At 42.2% G+C, this 18,332-nt stretch overlaps 1 protein-coding gene across 15 annotated transcripts in view; it reads left to right on the forward strand.

The window, feature by feature from the left end:
* PLEKHA7 (pleckstrin homology domain containing A7) overlaps nt 1–18,332 on the forward strand; it is a 249,007-nt gene that overhangs the window by 178,117 nt on the left and 52,558 nt on the right. For all 15 annotated transcript variants that reach the window (XM_074275170.1, XM_074275166.1, XM_074275178.1 and 12 more), the window contains 5 exons: nt 334–448; nt 2,009–2,110; nt 2,628–2,700; nt 5,307–5,407; nt 13,431–13,606. In XM_074275170.1, the coding sequence (XP_074131271.1) occupies nt 334–448; nt 2,009–2,110; nt 2,628–2,700; nt 5,307–5,407; nt 13,431–13,606 (567 nt within the window). The remainder of the gene's footprint in view (nt 1–333; nt 449–2,008; nt 2,111–2,627; nt 2,701–5,306; nt 5,408–13,430; nt 13,607–18,332) is intronic.

Here is an 18,332-nt window from a genome sequence, read left to right on the forward strand (position 1 = left end):
AGAAATTGATGGAAGCTGCATATGCTTGCTCCACAGAGACCATATTATATATGCTTATATAATTATATATATTATAGTGTATAGTTCTAGAACTCAAAGAGACCTTAGTGGTCATTCAGTTTAGCCCCTTCCTTTTACAGATGAGAAAACTGAGGTCCATGAAGTTTAAAGGGCTTACCCAAAATCATAAAGGTGGGAAATGACAAAATCAGCATTCTTCTGACTCCCGGCCCATTGCTGGGGCTCTGTGGACCCTGACCCTTTCTCAGGCAGAAGCCTCCCACCTCTGGTCTTCTCGTGTTTGACTCTGCTGCTTCTCCTGTCTGCCTTTAGGCCGAATCCGCATATGTCAAAGCAAGAGTTTATGAACCAGAGACCCTCCAGCATGGTCAGTGAGACATCCACAATTGGAACTGCATCTACTCTGGATATGAAATCAGGACCAAGGGTAAGTAAGTCCCAGCTGGCTCAGCTGTACCTCTCTTTCTCTGTAACTTTACCCATGGCCTGTCCGAGGGAAGGCCAGAGTCCAGGAGAGGCCTTTGGAAAGATCCCTCCATTTTCATGGTACATCACACTGTTCAGAGAGCCCTCCCACCCATTATCCTGCTTCATTTACTTGTTTAATTTTCATTCATTAATTTGTTTATTTATTTATTTTTGAGTTCGAGTCTCCCCTTCTCCTCACACTGGAAGTATAACAGCCTTTCATAGCTCCACTGCTATCTAATCTGAAGGTAGAGATTTCTCTGTTTCCCACCTGGGCTTGTTTGAACCCCCTTAGGCTAGCTTTTGGTCCTTCCTATACTCCCTGGGTACTCATCATATTGGCGCTAGTGGGCTTAAAATGCCCCAAGTCAAGTGATCCACCAGCCTCAGCCTGGGATCCTTATCTTGGGTTTCTGATTCACTTTGGTGAGACTGGGGTACCTATACCTACTTCTCTCTACCTAAGAGCTTGGATTCAGTGCAGCCCACTAATGCTGCAAGTAGAACTGGTTTTTTTTTTTTTTCATTTTTAAAAGCACCTGTGTTTATCAAAGCCATCCTGTGCACATGTTCCTGGGGGGGACCTGGAGACACCTAAAAGTTGATCCCACAGAATCATAGGAGTTCAGAGCTGGAAGGGATCTTGGGAAGCAATCTTTTACATTTTATGGAAGAGGTTATAGGCGCAAAATGGAAGCAATTTACCCAAGAATACACAGTATTTGTTGCAGAGACTTATGTCCAGACTCCTGCTCTGGTCACTGTTTCTTTTGTAAGTGATCCTAGATTAAACAAACCTGATCTGCCTCGTTCAGGCTACTAAAGGACACATTGGGATCACTGTACTAGTGGAGATTGGCAATACTCAGTCTGGAGGCTAAAGTCGTTTTTTTTTATTGTTATTATTGAGTTATTTAAGTCGTGTCTGAATTTTTGAAGTGGTGCGCTTTGTTCTTCCCCAGCTCATTTTACAGGTGAGGAAACAAGCAAATAGGGTGAAGTGACTTGCTTAGGGTCGTACAGCAAGTGTCTGAGGTTGGATTTGAACTCATGAAGATGAGCCTTCCTGATTCCCAGCCCAGCGCTCTGTGCATTAGAGCACCACCTAGTTGCCCCTCTGGAGTCTAAAGACTGGTGTTCAAATCTCAGCTTGGCTAATTTGGCGAATTCTTAACCTCAGTTTCCTATTCTGCACAAATTGAACTCTGTGCAGCCATAAGTGCTGTGAGATTCCCTGATGGTTTGTGTCTGTCTAGAGCCATCTTTCTAGGTCTTGGAGTCTCTCTGTCCCACTTCATTATATAGCCATACATTTCTAGAATTGGATGTTCCTGCTCTGGCTTCCATGCTTCCAAGTCAAATGAAGGTTCCTGATTCTATTATTGTTTAAAAAAAGCAGGAGTTGGGAAGGGTACCACAGTTCCTGGAACTGGGAGTTTTTTCTTGAATCAAAACTAAATCCCTCCTAATACTCTAGTTAAAATCATGAAGTTGTTGGGTTTTTTTTTTCCTCCCCTAGGTTATCAAGACTGGCAAAATTCACAGCTTTGGAAAAAGGGACCAGGCTATCAGAAGAAACCCCAATGTCCCAGTGGTGGTGAGAGGATGGCTGCACAAACAGGTGAGGCTTCAGACAAGACGAAGGCTTATCACCAGAAAAAGTTAAAAAAAAAAAAACCAACAAAAACTCGGAAAGCGTTTCTGTCTTGAGATGACCACGTAACAGATATATTCAAAAAGTGCTTCCCATACCTTCCTTCAGAAAGGCTCATCAGTCACAAAAAGGCCCACGAAGCAGTAGATCATGCGGAAAAGCTTTCTGGCTTGGGTGGGAACTCATCTCTGCATAATCCAGCATTTATTTAACGCATGAAGGGAATTGTGAACTTGGGCAAGTTACTCAATCCATTTGAAACTCGCTTTCTGTATCTGTATCTGATATATTAATCACACTCTTTCCCTGCCAGGATTGTGGGAAGAAAGATGCTTTGTAAATCCTGTAGTCCCGTAGAAATATATTTTTTATTACAAAGGCTACAGTGAGACTTTGTTACTTGCCCCATTCAATTGTGCAACAGTAGCAGGGTGGGGAGGGCTGTGCACGGGGTCCCTCTGACTTGATGTTCTGTACTTTGTAGGACAGCTCTGGGATGCGGTTGTGGAAGAGAAGATGGTTTGTGCTGGCAGATTTCTGTTTGTTCTACTACAAAGGTGAGCAGACATTCTCACTGGCAGAGAAGGAAGTGGATGTGAAGCCCCCTTTTTAACAAACTAGAGGGGGAGCCCATCCTAGGCACAGGGGATAGGGTGAGTAAAGGTATAGGAGCATGGGAGAGAATACAAGACATGGAGAGAAGATCAGCTTGGCTAGAGCTTAGAGAGAGCAAAGGGAGGAAGGAAGGCAATCTCTCCTGTGGGAGGTTATTTAGATCCTATTTGGTTTGATTCATTTACATACTAATGCACATCCCATAATTCTTCCAAATCTCATGCCATGGAGAACACAGACCTGCTGTGGAAATTTTACAGTAAAATTTAAGAGATAAACTGTATACGAATGCATACACAGGCAAGGCATAGAATTCAGTGCCCTCAATGGGCATGAGTGTGGAGGCAGAAAACTAGGTTGGTATCTGCCCTCTCATGGAGTTTATAATCTAGGAGAAATCTGTTCTTTCTTCTGTGAATTCCTAGGTGACCTCTTGGGGACTCTTCTATCTACAAACTCAGGCCCCTTTGATCCTCTTCATCTTATAAAACTTAATTACCCAACTAACTTACTCTGCTCAGCTCCTATCCTGTCCATTCATGAGGCTCCTCTGATTCCCCCCCCCCCAGTCAGTGCCAGCCTTTCCCCCTTCAGCCTCACTTAAGGCTTAATTCTGTACCCCTCATGTGTTGTAGTCTTGTCTGATAGAGAGGGTAAGGTTCTATTTTTACATTGTGATCTCTCCCCCAGTGCCTGATGCAGGGTTCTGCCCAGCCTTGTCATCTATTAAATGTTATTATTCAGAGGCATGATTGGTATATGAGAAAGAATATTGCCTGGCCCTCATAAGTACTAATTGTGTAATCATAAAGTCTCTTTTATATCTCTGAGTCTCAGTTTACCCATCTGTAAAATAGAGAAAAATGATAGCTGTTGCAGCTACCTCACAAAGTTATCATGAAAGTCAAATGAAACTACGTGTGAAATATGTTGAAAACCTGTCAAATTTTTTCTTGTTTTTTTTTTTTTTTTTAAACTAGATATATGATTTCAATGGGGAAGTTAGGTAGTTTGGTGGAGAGAGAGTTGGATCTGGAATAATTTATTAGCTATGTGACCCTGGACAAGTCACCCTGTCTGCTTCAGTTTCCTCGTCTATAAAATGAGTTGAAAAGGATATGACAAACTATTCCAATATCTTTGCCAAGAAAACCCCAAATGGGGTCACAAAAAGTCGAGCATGACTGAAAATGACTTGAAAAAATATTTGATTGGTGTAGGGAAGTGAGGGAGTCCCCTCCACTAATGTATTGGCTCACAGATACAGAACTGGTCTGGATTGTAGAGAACTATAGTTTATTCCCCTAATTTTATAGATGAGGAAACTGAGGCAACTCCCTGGGAATTGAAGTGACTTCCCGCACAGGTTAGAGATGCAGGCTGGCCAGAGCAAGTGTGATATCAGCAACTTTGTAGATTAGATCCCCAAGGAGAATTTATATACAGTGAAGTTATAGGATTTAGAACAAAAGGGACCTTGAAGTTGCCTAGTTCAAGCATCTCATTTTGCAGAAGCAGAAATCCAAACCCAGAGAAGCTCAGTTATTTGCCCAACCTTACCCAGGTAGCAAACATTAGAAGTAGAATCTATCAGATTCCACATGATTCCCATTCTGCCATATTGCCTCCCCTGTATTAATCCACTCTTCTGCAAATATGCATTTATTAAGCACCAACTAGGTACCAGGCATTGTCTGAAGTCCTGAAGATACAAAACCCAGAAATGACAGTGCCTGTTCTTAAACAGCTCACAGTGTAATGTAGGGGAGGGAAGACAACATGCAAGGGAGACTGGGAAAGATTTCATGTAGAAGGTGAGGTTTCAGAGTCCTCTAGCATCCATTTTTGTAAGATTTCAAGTTCCAAATTTTTGGAGTTCTCTAAACTTAAGTGAATTATCCAGGATCTCCCAGCCAGTAGATGTCAGAAGCAGGGTTTGACCCCAAGTTTTCCTGCTCCTGAAGTCAGTTCCCTATATGATGGCATGCTGCCTCTTGTTAGCTGTTATTATTATTGTTTAATCATTTCATTTTGTAATCCTGGCTCTACCCTCTGGCAGAGATTGCTTATGCCTTGTCTATTCTTATCTCCACCTGTTGAAACTTGTTCCTCTATTTGAGATCAGCTTGGGTGCCACTGTGGTCTCCAGGATGCCTTCTCTCTTCCCCTTTATCCCCCCAACTTCATTTTTCTAGAGGACTACATCTGGAGCTCTCCCCTATCCCACCCTGTCTCCCTTGCATCATATCTCCAAGCACAACGAGACAAAGCAAGGCTTGATGAACCATCGGCTAGAAATGCTATAGAGGGGACTCTTACTCCTTTATGATTAGGTCTAAATCCCCTTTGTGGTCCCTTTAGAGCTCTGAGATTCTCAGGTTCCAATCCTGGAGGGCAGAGACCTTAGTCCTTTTTATCTTTACATTCTAATACCCAGGACAAAACCTTGTATACAGTATGTGCTTAATGTATGTTTATTGTCTTACGCTTCTCCTTTTGGTGAGAGCGCATTGGTCATCCTGACCTTTCTTTGTTCTTCTGTTCAAAGACAGTCGAGAAGAAACTGTCCTGGGGAGCATCCCACTGCCCGGCTATGTGATCTCACCTGTTGGGCCCGAAGATCGAATAAACCGCAAGTATTCTTTTAAGGTATAAATGAAGAGATTTGTCTTCTGGGTTATATTTTTGAATGTTAACATAAATATTTTTGAATGTTAATTCAATCAAATAAAAAACACCTGGCTTTCCTGAGTCACATGAGAATGTTGGAAGCAACAATTGCCTTTTCAGCTCACATCTTTGTAGTGACATTTCTGGAAAAACTTAGGTTCTTCTACTTATAAGCCAGGGGAGCTCCACAAAGCTAACTTTGGGTCTGAGCGTGGTAGATCTCAGGGCCCATTCGTTGGTTACAACCACAGAATCTGGGGAACAAGCATTTCATGGCTTCTGATAATCCTAGGGATTCAAAGCAGGGGACTCTGGGACCATTATAATTGCATCTCTTCCCCCTCCCCCTTTAATAAAACTTATTATTTTCAAAACACAAACATAGATAATTTTCAACATTTGCCTTTGTAAAACTTGGTGTTCAAATATTTTTCCCTTCACTCCCTCCCCTGACAGCAAGTAATCTATGTTAAACATGTGCAGTTCTTCTATATGTATTTCCACATTCGTCACACTGCACAAGAAAAATCAGATCAAAAGGGAAAAAAAATGAGAAAGAAAACAAAATGCAAGCAAAAACAACAAAAAAAGTGAGAATACTATGTTGTGATCCACACTTGGTCCCCAGTCTCTGGGCGCAGATGGCTCTCTCCATCACAAGACCATATAATTGCTTCTCTTAGGAGTTGAACAGCCTAGATTATTTCTGGAATCCACCTTCCAGTGGTGATTAAGGACATTCTGTGACACAGAAGGGGTGGTCTGGGGCACAGATCCTGTCCTCAACCTTTATTTTTGTGACACATTATGAATAATAGATGGGTTTGAAAAGCATGGACATTAAACAAAATTCATAGCTATTTGAAGAGGAAGCTATTTGAGATATTGGTACCCTCCATCTTTACTCGAATTCCTTTAGTTATGTCTTCTGTCCACAAAAGACTTTTAAAAATTGACAGTGACTGACACCATAAATAAATTGCCTTCAGGATTAGGATGAATTTGCATTTCGTTCTTGTCAGAAAACCAGACTGCTTTTCCTTCCACTTTCTCTCCTCTGTGGGATAGACCTGGAGTTGAACAAGGGACAACCATTTTTTACCTGGGGGCCTAGGGCTGGGGACCTGGGTCATAGTATGGTCAGCTTACTGCCCTGCCTCAAACTACAGAGGGATCATTTTTTGTGGTCTTCCTCTGTACTCTAGGGTGAGTGATCTGACCCCATCTTCTGGAAGGAAGGCTTTTCCTTCCCCCCCAATCCCTCCTATCTTTCCCAGCCTGTGAATGTATCTTTGATCTATATTCCTTTTGCCTATGTTCTATTTGAAAAGAATGGTACATATAGAATGTAGTTAGGTTTTAGGAACTTTAGCCATCCCCTAGTCCTATCCTTGCCATTTATTAAAGAGGAATCCCAGTCTTGAGATGAGAAGGGACTTGGCCAAATTACTATTTGCAGAAGTGAGTAGCAGAGGGAAGTTTTGAGTCTGGGGCCTCTGCTTCAAAATCTTTTGTTTTGTCCACTTTCATTGGCACTTTAGAACTACCTTTTATTGGATTGCTTAAAACTCAGCTCCGTCCCTTTGGTTTCTTTTCAGTTTTCTCCTTGGCTTTTGAAATCTTCTTCCTCCCCTTCTCCTCTTTCTCTTCCCTTCCCCTCTTCTTTTTTTCTTCTTCCCTCCTCTCCTTCTTTTCACTTTTTTTCTCTTTCCTTCTGCCCTCCCCCTCTCTTTCTTCCACTTGCCCCCTCCTCTTTCTTTCTCTTTCTCTTTCTTTCCCCTTCCCCACATCTTTCCTTCTCTTCTCTTCACTTTTTTTCTCTCTCTGCCCTTCTCCTCTTTCTTTTTTCTATTCTCCCTTCTCTTCTTTTCCTTTCTTTTTCTCTCCTTCCCTTCCCCCTCCTCTTTTCTTTCCTTTTTCCCCTTCCCCTTTTCTTCTCTTCCCTTTTTTTCCTTCCCTTTCCTATTCCCCTTCTCCTTCTTCTCTCTCTTCCCCTCCCCCTCCTTCTCTTTTCATCTTCCTCTGCTTTCCTCCTCCTCCTCTCCCTGGCTAGTCCTCTGTTCCTTTCCCATTTTCTTGACTGGTTTATCATCCATCTCCTGTCCCCTACGCATGAATGGCCCTAGAAGTTCAGCCTTGGGCCCTCTTTTCTCTGTATTTCTTCTCCCTTGGTTTCCTCAGCAGCTCACCTGTATTTGAATATCATCTCTTAATGAATGATTACAAAATCTCTCTAATTTTCTCCTCCACTCCAGTCTCACATTCTCAACTGCCTCTTGATCCTTTCTATTCTACTGGCTTATTGAGATCCCACACTCTGGTTCATCATCTCTTACCCCTAAAACTAACCCTTCCCCAGGTTTCTCTCTTTCTCTCAAAGCTACCTCCATTCTCCCAGATACTCAGGTATTCATAGACATCTTGGACCTGCTCCCCCTCATCCCATTTATCCTGGCGGCTGCCAAATCTTGTCGATTCTGTCTCTCCTCCCTCTCTGACATCCATCTTCCTCTCTAGTCACATATCTACTGCCCTAACACAGACCCTCATCGCCTCTTGCCTGGACATTGTAATAGTTTCCCAATGTCCTCCCTTCCCAGTTTCCTCCCCACCCTCTGCCATCTGCCATCCACATAACTACATAAATACTCTTAAGGCAGAGGTCTGATGATTTGCCTTCTCTGCTCAAAAATTTTGTGTAATTTTCTGTTGCCTTTAAGATAAAAATACAGACTCCTCAGCATGGCATTTTAAGCTCTCACAGTCTGGCGCCCACTTACATTTCCAGTCTTATTTTATGTGATTTCCTTTCATACCCTCTACGTTCCTTCTACCTCCTACCTGCATATACTCCCACAAGCCATCTCTCATATTCGCAATGAATCCTTCCTCATCTCCATCTCTTAGCATCTTTATCTTCCTTTAAGGCTCTGCTCTGATATCATTTCTTCTGGGAAGCCTTCTTTGATTATCCCAATAGTTAATATTCTCTCCTCCTTAGCATTACTTTGTAACCATGTACAGGTACATCCTTCCCCTTCTCCCCCAACAGAGGATCATTCATTTAGAGCTCTTAGGGACCTCAAAGACACCTAATTTCGGCTCTTTAACAGATGAGTCATTAAATTAAGTGACTTGCTCTGAATCACATTGTTATTGTTTGCTTTTTGTTCCTGAAGAGGACCCTGACATCAGGGAGGGGATGCCCTGACAGGCGAGTGACTTGGATTTGAGTGAGGGAAGGTTGGGCACGGGCACCTGCCTCACTTTCTTCTCCAGAAGAAATCTGTGTCCATTGGCAAGATATAGATCAGGAGGACTGGAGATGGCCCTGGATGCAGTGAAAGGAAAGACCATGTCCTGGGGGAGCTTACTTTGTGGGTAGAGTTCTTTTTCTACCAATAGTGTAAACTCCCTAAGGGCAAATCATGGTCTTCTCTTTGTAGCATTAGGTGGGCATGCTATTGGCTCTTAATAAATACTTGTTTTTAATGAATAAATATCAATTTAATTAATAAATATCAAATCAAATTGGTTTGGGACAGTTCTCTTAGTGGAATGCAGACCTGTTATTAGCTAAAAATAAACAAACAAACAAACAAAAACCTTCCTTTAGATCTCTGTACACTTCAATGTTGTATGAAGATGTATTCTGATGGAAGTGGATATCTTCAATATTAAGAAGATCCAACTCACTTCCAGTTGATCAATGATGGACAGAAACAACTACACCCAGAGAAGGAACACTGGGAAGTGAATGTAAATTGTTAGCACTACTGTCTATCTACCCAGGTTACTTATACCTTCGGAATCTAATACTTGATGTGCAACAAGAAAATTGGATTTACACACATATATTATATCTAGGTTATACTGTAACACATGTAAAATGTATGGGATTGCCTGTCATCTAGGGGAGGGAGTAGAGGGAGGGAGGAAAATGAATACAAGGGATAATGTTATAAAAAAAAAATTACTCATGCATATATACTGTGGAAAAAAATTCTAAATAAAATAAAAAAAAATAACAAAACAGAACAAGAACAATAACAAAAAAAAAAAAAAAAAAAAAAACCTTCCTTTGATACCCTCTAAGAACAAATATCTGAGAACAAAATGTCATTCTATGACAGATTTCAATTCAATTCAGTTTAACCAGCCTTTTTTATAACATCCAAAGTAATTCCCTAAGATTCTATATCTTATATGCTAATACTTCACCAGAAAATCTGAAAATTATGTTCTAGGAAAGTCTCGTTTGTGATTGTATTGTCCTTATGTCCTTTTCCACCCTCCCTCATCTCTCAGTTTTTCTTAGAAAAACTCTGTTGAGATATTCATTGAACCCTTAGTTTTTAAGGTATAGAAAGTCCGTCTAAGGTTAGATCTTTGTTCTTTGCAGTCTGATGGTATCAGGACTTTCTTAATAGTCAGCAAACATTTTATTAAGAACCTCTGTACTTAATTTGATCACTGAATTAGAACTTGAATATTGAGCTGAATTTGAACACTGTGCTAGGTACTGGGGAAGGGGCTTACAAAATGTAAATACAGACATGGTCCCTTATCCTCATGAAGCTTACTCTCAATCTGGTGTTTAAGACATAAGCACAAATGTTTGTTTTACGTACTAAGTGTATTTAGAGTTATAAAGCAAAGAATCATGCGATGTCTGAAGTGGACTAAATCATGGAAGTCTTCATGGAAGAGGTGACACTTAAGCTGGACTTTAAATGAGGGAGAAATCTAACAGGCAGATCAGGGGAGGGATCAAGGAAGGGACCAAGATAAAAGAGGCCATAAAAATATTCTGTAGTAAACCATTACAGACATATTATGTTGTTTCTATTGCAAAACATACATTCTGGGGGTGGAGAGGGTGTGACTGGGATCTTAGTGGAATCTAGGAAGCCCTGTGTGGGTGTCTGGCTGAACGATAAGGGGGTGTGCTTCCTGTCCCAAAAGAGCTGATGCAGCTGTTAATGTTCTTTGTATTCCTGGTGTAATGGGAAGAAAAGGAGAAAAGATGGAAAAAAGGGAGAGGAGTGAGAGAAGTAGGAAAGAAGGAAGAAAGGAAAAAAGGAAAGAAGGAAGGGGGAAAGGAAAGAGGAAAGAAGGAAGGAAAAAAAGAAAGGAAGAAGGGGAAGGGAAGGAGGTTCTGGAAGGAAGGGAGAGAAAAAGGAAGAATCATAGGAAAGGAGGAAGGAAGAAAGAAAAAAAAAGGGAGAAAGGAAAGAAGGGAATGAGGAATGGAGGGAGAGAGGTAGGAAAAAAGAAAGAAAAAAGGGAAGAAAGGAGGGAGGAAAGAAAGGAAGGAAGGAAAAAAGAGAGGGAGGGAGAAAAGGAGAAAGGGAGGAAAGAAGGGAAGGAGGGATGAAAGAAGGAAAGAGAAAACAAACATTTATTTAACTCCTACTATATGCCAGTTATTCTGCTAAGTACTTTACACATATTATTTTATTTGATCCTTATAACAACCCTGGGAAGTTGGTGCTGTTATTATCCTCATTTTACAGATGGGGAAACTGAGGCAGAGGTTAAGTGACTTGGCTTGCCCAGGGTCCCACCAATTAGTAAATGTCTGAGGTCACATGTGAACTTGGGTCTTTTTCACTCCAAACCTGTTGCTCTATTCAGTGAATACCTATAGCATTTATAGAGGTTGTGAGTTCAAGTTCTTATATCCATAAAATGATGGTGTTCTTCTAGATCAGGAGTTCTTAACCTGGGGTCACCAAGATCTCCTGGATAAATTTCAGGGATTCTGTGAAATTGGATGGTTAAAAAACAAAATTATATCCTTTTTTTCACTAACCTTCCACTGAAATTGAGCCTTGAAATATGAATGTAGATAGCAAACATTATTCCACAGGCTTCATCAGGCAACCAGAGGAGCCCGTGACAGAAAACAATGCTCTCCAAGGTCCCCTTTCGCTCTGACACCCCAGGATTGGATGGCTCTGCCCTTGTGTCTGACATTAGACGAGCCATTTTTAACCTCTCCAAGCCTCATCTGCAAAGTGGCTTTTTTATTTCATGGGAGTGTTTAGTCCAGGGAAGATTTGTGAACCTTTGGGAGCTATAGAAAGAAATGTGAATTATTTATTATTATTGTGGACAGTCAATGAAACCTCTCCCGGAAATCCGCCTTATGTATCTTATTGCTGGGACTCCTAAATCTCTCGTTATTGTTAAGAATGAGACAACGCTGGGTACTGTAGCTCCTTTAGAGCCCCAGAAGGGACCAGGCAGCAGAATCTGAGAGAGCTGCATTGTCTGCCCACTGCTCTGGCTCTGGGAACAGCAAGGCTGCCATCCTTTCATTAATACATGAGCTTCCATCTGGCATTGCCATCTCAGCTAAGTGTAGCACGTTGGATGCTCGGCTGCCTGTGTGGGCCAAGTTGGAGGGGCCAGCCTGCCCTAGACATTCTGATGCTGAAAAGTGGTCCTGGTTCTTGGGGCACCGTGTACTCACAAGGGGTTGCTTTCGGGACTCACTGACCCCTTTGGCCAGGGACTTCAGAGTGCCCTCAACCCATCATTTTATTTGCTACTTAAAGTCTCCATTTCCTTCTTCAGGACACATCAGCTGCTAATTGAGAACCCGGAGTAACGTGAAGTAGATCGTGTTATCTTTGTTCTTGTTTTGTTTCTGTATCCATCACCAGTGCCCATGTTGGGGCAGGTACTTAAACGACTCATTGCTCAAGTAAACCTGTTGTCCAAAGCTAGAAGCCCATTCCAGGTCCCTTACTTGGAAGGAGAAAAAATGCTTTACTTTTGGGAGTGGGGAGGGCGGATCTTAAGAAATGCCATAATTCCAATCTTAAACAGCTAGACATTGTTGATGGTGATGCAATGGATAGAATTCCAGAGTTAGAAAACTAGGTTTAAATTTATTTTTAGATACTTACTAGCTGTGCAACGTTAGACAAATCATTGAACCTTTTTACCTCAGTTTCTTCAACTGTAAATTGGGGATAATAATAGCACTTACTTTGCAGGGTTGTAAAGATCAAACAAGCTAATAATTGTATAAATGCTTAGAGCAGTGTCTAGCATATTGTAAAATAAATACAAATGTTAGCTGTTATTATTTGAGATGATATTTATAAAATGCTTTGCAAAACTTACACTTTGTAAATGCTCGTATCCCCTATGATGCCCGCCTCAAGCTGCCTGTATATTGCAGCAGATTTCTGGACCTCATTCCGGTGGTAACTGACTCGGCAATTCCCAAGTGTGTTTGCTATCAAAGGAGAGAATGCAGAAAAAATCTGGTTTTCATGTAAACTTCATCTGTAGGACCCTCCTTGAGTCGTCCTGGAAGAGTAAATAGAAAACAGACATAAAAGTCTGTGAGATTCTTAGAGGAAAACAAACGTCTGTCACTGTGTCTTATGTGCTGTGAGGAGCCTTTGGTATTTCAGGGGTATGGAAATATAGTAGTCATTAGTGCTTATGTCCTCCTGAACTCGTGGGGATGGGCATATGTGGTGGTAGATTTTCTACGGCAGATGAACATACATAGCCTGAATGATGTCCTTCCTTCCTTCCTTCCTTCCTTCCTTCCTTCCTTCCTTCCTTCCTTCCTTCCTTCCTTCCTTCCTTCCTTCCTTCCTTCCTTCCTTCCTTCCTTCCTTCCTTCCTTCCTTCCTTCCTTCCTTCCTTCCTTCCTTCCTTCCTTCCTTCCTTCCTTCCTTCCTTCCTTCCTTCCTTCCTTCCTTCCTTCCTTCCTTCCTTCCTTCCTTCCTTCCTATAGTTCCTTTCTCCCTTCGTTCCTTCTTTTCTTTCTTCCTTCTTCCCTCCCTCCCTTCCTCCTTCTTCTTTCACCCTTCTCTGCCTCCTTCCCTTCATCCTTCCCTCCTTCCTCACTCCCTTCCTTCTTTTTTCTCTCTTTCTCTCTCTTCCCCTCCCTCCCTCCTTTTCTTCCTACAAGGTATACATTTCCCTAAGCTTTCTGCCCGCTAACATGTCCCTGCCTTCCTTGCATTTGCAGGCTGTCCACAATGGCATGCGGGCCCACATCTACCACAGCTCTGGCATTGACTTCCCGCAGGAGCACTCGGGGATAAGAACATACTACTTCAGCGCCGACACTAATGAAGATATGAATGGCTGGATCAGAGCCATGAACCAGGCTGCCCAGCTCCAGTCTCGTGCAACCCTGAAGCGGTCAGTGCTCCAGAGACATCCCCTCTTGTGTCAGCTGCATGTGTGGGCCCAGTAGGTCTCTGCCTCTAGGGGATGCCCTTAAGGCACCCAAATAGTCCCCTTGCCTGAAACAGGTGCCTGAAATCCCATCATTCATCCATGTTCAGCCTTACTCTTTCTTTCCCTTAGCTCTTTTTTATAGCTGAAAATATTCCCAGTTGATGGCACAGCAGAGAGTGTGGAATCAGGAAGACCTGACTTCAAATGTGACCTCCAGCACTCGCTGCTCTTAATGCTGGGCAAGTCACGTAAACTCTGATTGCCTCAGTTTCCTCAACTCTTAAAATGTTGTGAGGACCAAATGAGAACATATATAAAGCACTTTGCAAACCTTAGAGCACTTTACGTGTATCAGGAGCCAATAAATATTAATTGTTGAATTGAAATCCAGATTTCCTAACTTCAGGGTCAGTGGTTTTCCTGTTGTATCCTACAACTTGACAGATCAGTTTTCCCTTTGAGGAGAGGGGTCAGAGTAACATGAATGCACTAGCCAAGAAGGTTTAGAGATGAGCAGGAATGACGCAAAACAGGGAACTGAGGTAACCTTGATAACTTCATCATTTTTCTGAGTGTCAACCTTGCCCAGGGTCCACTCCTTCCAGCAAGAGCTACCTTTACTCCACTGAACTGTCCTTCCTCAGGGCCATGACTGAAGGAAGTTACAAACGACAGCACCATATGGTAGAATGGGATCCCTCAGGGTAGGAGAAGTGCTAAAAGACGGAGATCTCAGAATCAGAGCTAGAATAGCCCTTGGGGGCCATCCTGTTCAATCCGTAGCTGGAAAAGAATCCTCTCTATAATATCGCTGACAATACTCAGCCTTTGAGCAGATTTCCAGGCTGGGGAAACCTTGTATCACTTGAGGCAGCCCATCCCCAATCGAACATCTCCAGGTTCCTTATCTCAGTCCTAAATCTGTCTCTCTGTAGATTTTATCCATTAGTTCTAATTCTGCTCTCGGGCCAAGGAGGACAAATTTAATCTCTCTTCCATATGACCTTGTGCTTTAGTTTTCTCTAAAATAAGAAGGTAGAATTAAATCAAATGATCAAATGAGATTTTCATGAAGTATTTAAGTACAATAAGGTCAACTAGGTGGTCCAATGGATAGAGTGCCAAGCCCGAAGTCGGGAAGAGTCATCTTCATGAATTCAAGTCTGCCTCGTATACTAACTAGCTTACAAGTCACTTAATCCTGTTTACCTCAGTTTCCCCATGTGTAAAATGAGCTGGAGAAGGAAATGGCAAATTACTCTTTACCAGGAAAACCCTGGGGTCATAAAGAGCAAGACACTACTGAAAAATGGTTGGGAAAAAAACAAACAAACAAAAAAAATACAGTGCTTGATACATGGTAAGCACTTAATGTTTGTTCCCTCACTTCCTAAATGACTTCTAAGACACTGAGACCCCATATCCCTCAACTAGTTGAAGACTTCCTCCCTAAATTTAAATAGATGGGGGGGCATTCTTCCAGCTGACAACCCTTTAAGTTCTTGAATGTCGTGAAAATGGTCCCTTCTCTCCACTTAACCATCCCTGCTTCCTACTTTTGATTGGTATGATCTTGAAGATTTTTCTTCATAGATAGATAGCGAAATGTCTGTCTTTGAGACTTTGAAGGACTGTCATGGAGAAGAAGAGTTAGACTCCTTTAGTTCCAAGAGTACAGAATCAGGAGTGGTAGAAGGAAAGGGAAAATGGGGAATGGAAGGAACTAGCATTTCTTTTATCACTCTGTACCAGCACTATGCTACGTGCTTTACAACTATTGTCTACTTTGACCTTCATAACAATCCTGCGAGGTAGGTGCTGTTATTATTTCCATTTTACAATTGAGGAAACTGAGGCAGACAGAGGTTGAGGGACTGTCTTGGGCAGTTCTTGAATCTCAGTCTTTCTGGCCTCTATCCATTAATGATGCTTCCTAGCTCTAATATGAAATATAGAAGTGATGCAGGGATGCCTAGATATTATTTAATTTGTAAAAGAACTATGGCATTTTGTAGACTGCAAGTGAGCCATTCGTGTAACATAGTGACCAATAAAACTTATGTCTTCTGAGGCTACATTAATAGAAGGAGGAAAATAATAGCCCTGGCATCCTCTGCCTCGGTCAGCCTGGGTGCCATAATTTAGGAAGGATAGTGGCCAGTGGAAGTGATTGCAAAGGACAGTGACTAAGATGTTGGGAAGACTGTGTACTAAGCTGTTTATCCTGGAAAAGAAGAGTTGGGGGTAACGTGATCCCCATCTTTGAGCATTTGGAGGGTTAAAAGAGAAACTATTATTAGTTATTTTTTTTCCTTGACCCCAGGAGACAGCTCAGTGGTGTGGTGGATAAAGTGCTGGATAAAGTCAGGAAAGCCTGAGTTTCCAATCTTGCCTCTAATACTTACCAGCCCCATAATCCTATGCTAGTCACTTAACCATTTAACCCATCTGTAAAATGGAGCTAATAACATAATAACCTCTACTCCCATGGAAGTGGTGAGGATCTAGTAGGATGACGTGTGTAAGGCATTTTGCAAATCTTAATGCACTAAATGAGAAATAAAAAAAGAAAGAAGGAAACAAGCATTTATTATATGCACACTATGTGCCAGACACTGAGCTAAGCATCTTTATATAGCTATATAAATGCTAGATATTATTATTAATGTGTGAGTTAATGGGGATGTTTCAGAGAGGCTGATTTCAGCTTAATTTAGGGAAAAACTTCCCCAAAATTGTAAATGAAATGGACTATTTGGGTAGTCATTGAGACTTGTCTTCAATATGTCTTCACTATATTAATTAAGCACCTTCTATATTTTAGGATCCTATGCTTGGCAGGGTTTTAGGGTAGGTGAAGGTGAGGATGTAGAGCTATGAATATAAATTAGGTGTAATCCCTCCTTCATAGAATTTGCCCCTTAGTAAAGGAATCAAATCATTCTCCAGTCATTTCTAAGCTGTGTGACCTTTTTCAAATTACAACCTCTCAGGGCCTCAGTTTCCCCATCAGTAAAATGAGAGGATTGGATTTTATGTTCTTCAAGACCCCTTTAAGTTCCACATCTATGATCAGTTTACAAATCGGGAGCCGCTGTACAGCATTACAAATGCTGTAATACAGAACCTTCCCAGAATGGCTGGGGTAGTATAGAAATTAATAACTATGAGTATAAATGTCAGCAGCCTCATTCGGCTAAAGGGGAAACCTCCACATCCCAGTGCATTCAGCTTTTGTTTCTCTGGCCCCCAAATGCCTGGAAAGCTCAAATAACAAGAATCATATTTATTTTTTCCTGGTCCTGTCTGCTGCTCAGTTTTGACAAAAGAGTTAGGTGACAAGTAAACAAGCCGGGATGTGGAATTTATTTTTAAAAAGCCAGTTCTGGGTTTGGCACAGATGTAATTCTGTCTCCTCCACCCCCTGAGGTGCTAGCTTTGATTGACAGCAGGAATAGAAATCCTGAGGCTGGGGGGAGTTTGAGGCGCTTAAGGAAAGGACTCATCAGACAGTGATTAGATGGGGCTCAGGGGAGTCTGGGGACTTCTGCCTTGTATTTTCCATGTCTGATGTACGGGGTAACCCTGTAAGGTTGAAGGCTAATGTTTCCCCAAAAACCCCCCTGCCAAATGGTTAGGGAGATAATTGGGGGGGGTTTGCTGTCCACAAGGAAACCTGCCTGAGTAGGATGCTGTCTAGTCCACCAATGAGTGATAGTAGCTGGATCCTAGTGCTGTGCTTGGCCCTATGGGGGAAAAGGGGTTTTATTAAATTTGGAGTCAAAACCCAACTCCAAAACTTGCTAGTTATATGAACTTGGACAGGCCCCTCTGGGGCTGTTTGCTCTTCTGTAAAAGGCAGGGGAGGGACTCACTGGCTTCTTAGGTGCATGTTCCAATGTAGTAAGGATTAGTAGTTGAGAGAAATATCTCCTTAGAGTATGAGAATTCCAGAGGGCTGGGTTCAGAGTGTTGGACTGTGGCTGAGGAAGGGGAGGATGAAATAATAAGACAAGTATAAGGGACCAGTGATTGGTTATCACAAGAACAGAGAGAGAAACAGATGGTAGGGGATTGTTAGCTATGAAATAGTAGTGGGTGGCAGATGAAAAATAATGCTCTCAGTTTCCAAAAGGTGTTGTTGTTGGGTAAGAACCAGCAGTATGGAATCTAAGTCATTCTTGCCTACTAGGCCTTTGAGGGGTGTGGAATGGGCAGGACTGAAGTCACTTTCCCCATTCAGGAGGGTCTGGGTCTGGGCCTAGGTCAGCTCCAGCCAGTTGATGTTCCTCCTGGGAGGTGGGTCAGGAAAGGTACTAGGCCTGGCCTGGATCTTAGGGTCACTGCAGTCTGTTACTCATGGATGCTGCTCTTCCTACTTGGTGGCCCAGAGAGGGAATCAAGAACTGTTGTGATATTTCTTGGGGTAAATTAAATGGTTAAATAACTAACTTTAGGCCCATAGCCAGAGGCCAAAATAGGTCTCATCAGAGCTAGACAAGACCCCATAGGCAGGCCAGTGTGGCCCATCCCTAAACAAGGTTTCCTTCTTCACCCTACCTGATAGGGAGTCAGTACGCGGTGACTTGGAGACTTCCATTAAGGGGGTCTTTCTTCTCCCACATCTGAGGAGTCCCAAGCCTCCATTCCCTTTTTTTTCCTGCTGAGTCCTATTCTTCATGACCAC

The sequence above is a fragment of the Sminthopsis crassicaudata genome, chromosome 6 (genome assembly GCF_048593235.1).
Source record: "Sminthopsis crassicaudata isolate SCR6 chromosome 6, ASM4859323v1, whole genome shotgun sequence".
NCBI classification, from domain to species: Eukaryota; Metazoa; Chordata; class Mammalia; order Dasyuromorphia; family Dasyuridae; genus Sminthopsis; species Sminthopsis crassicaudata.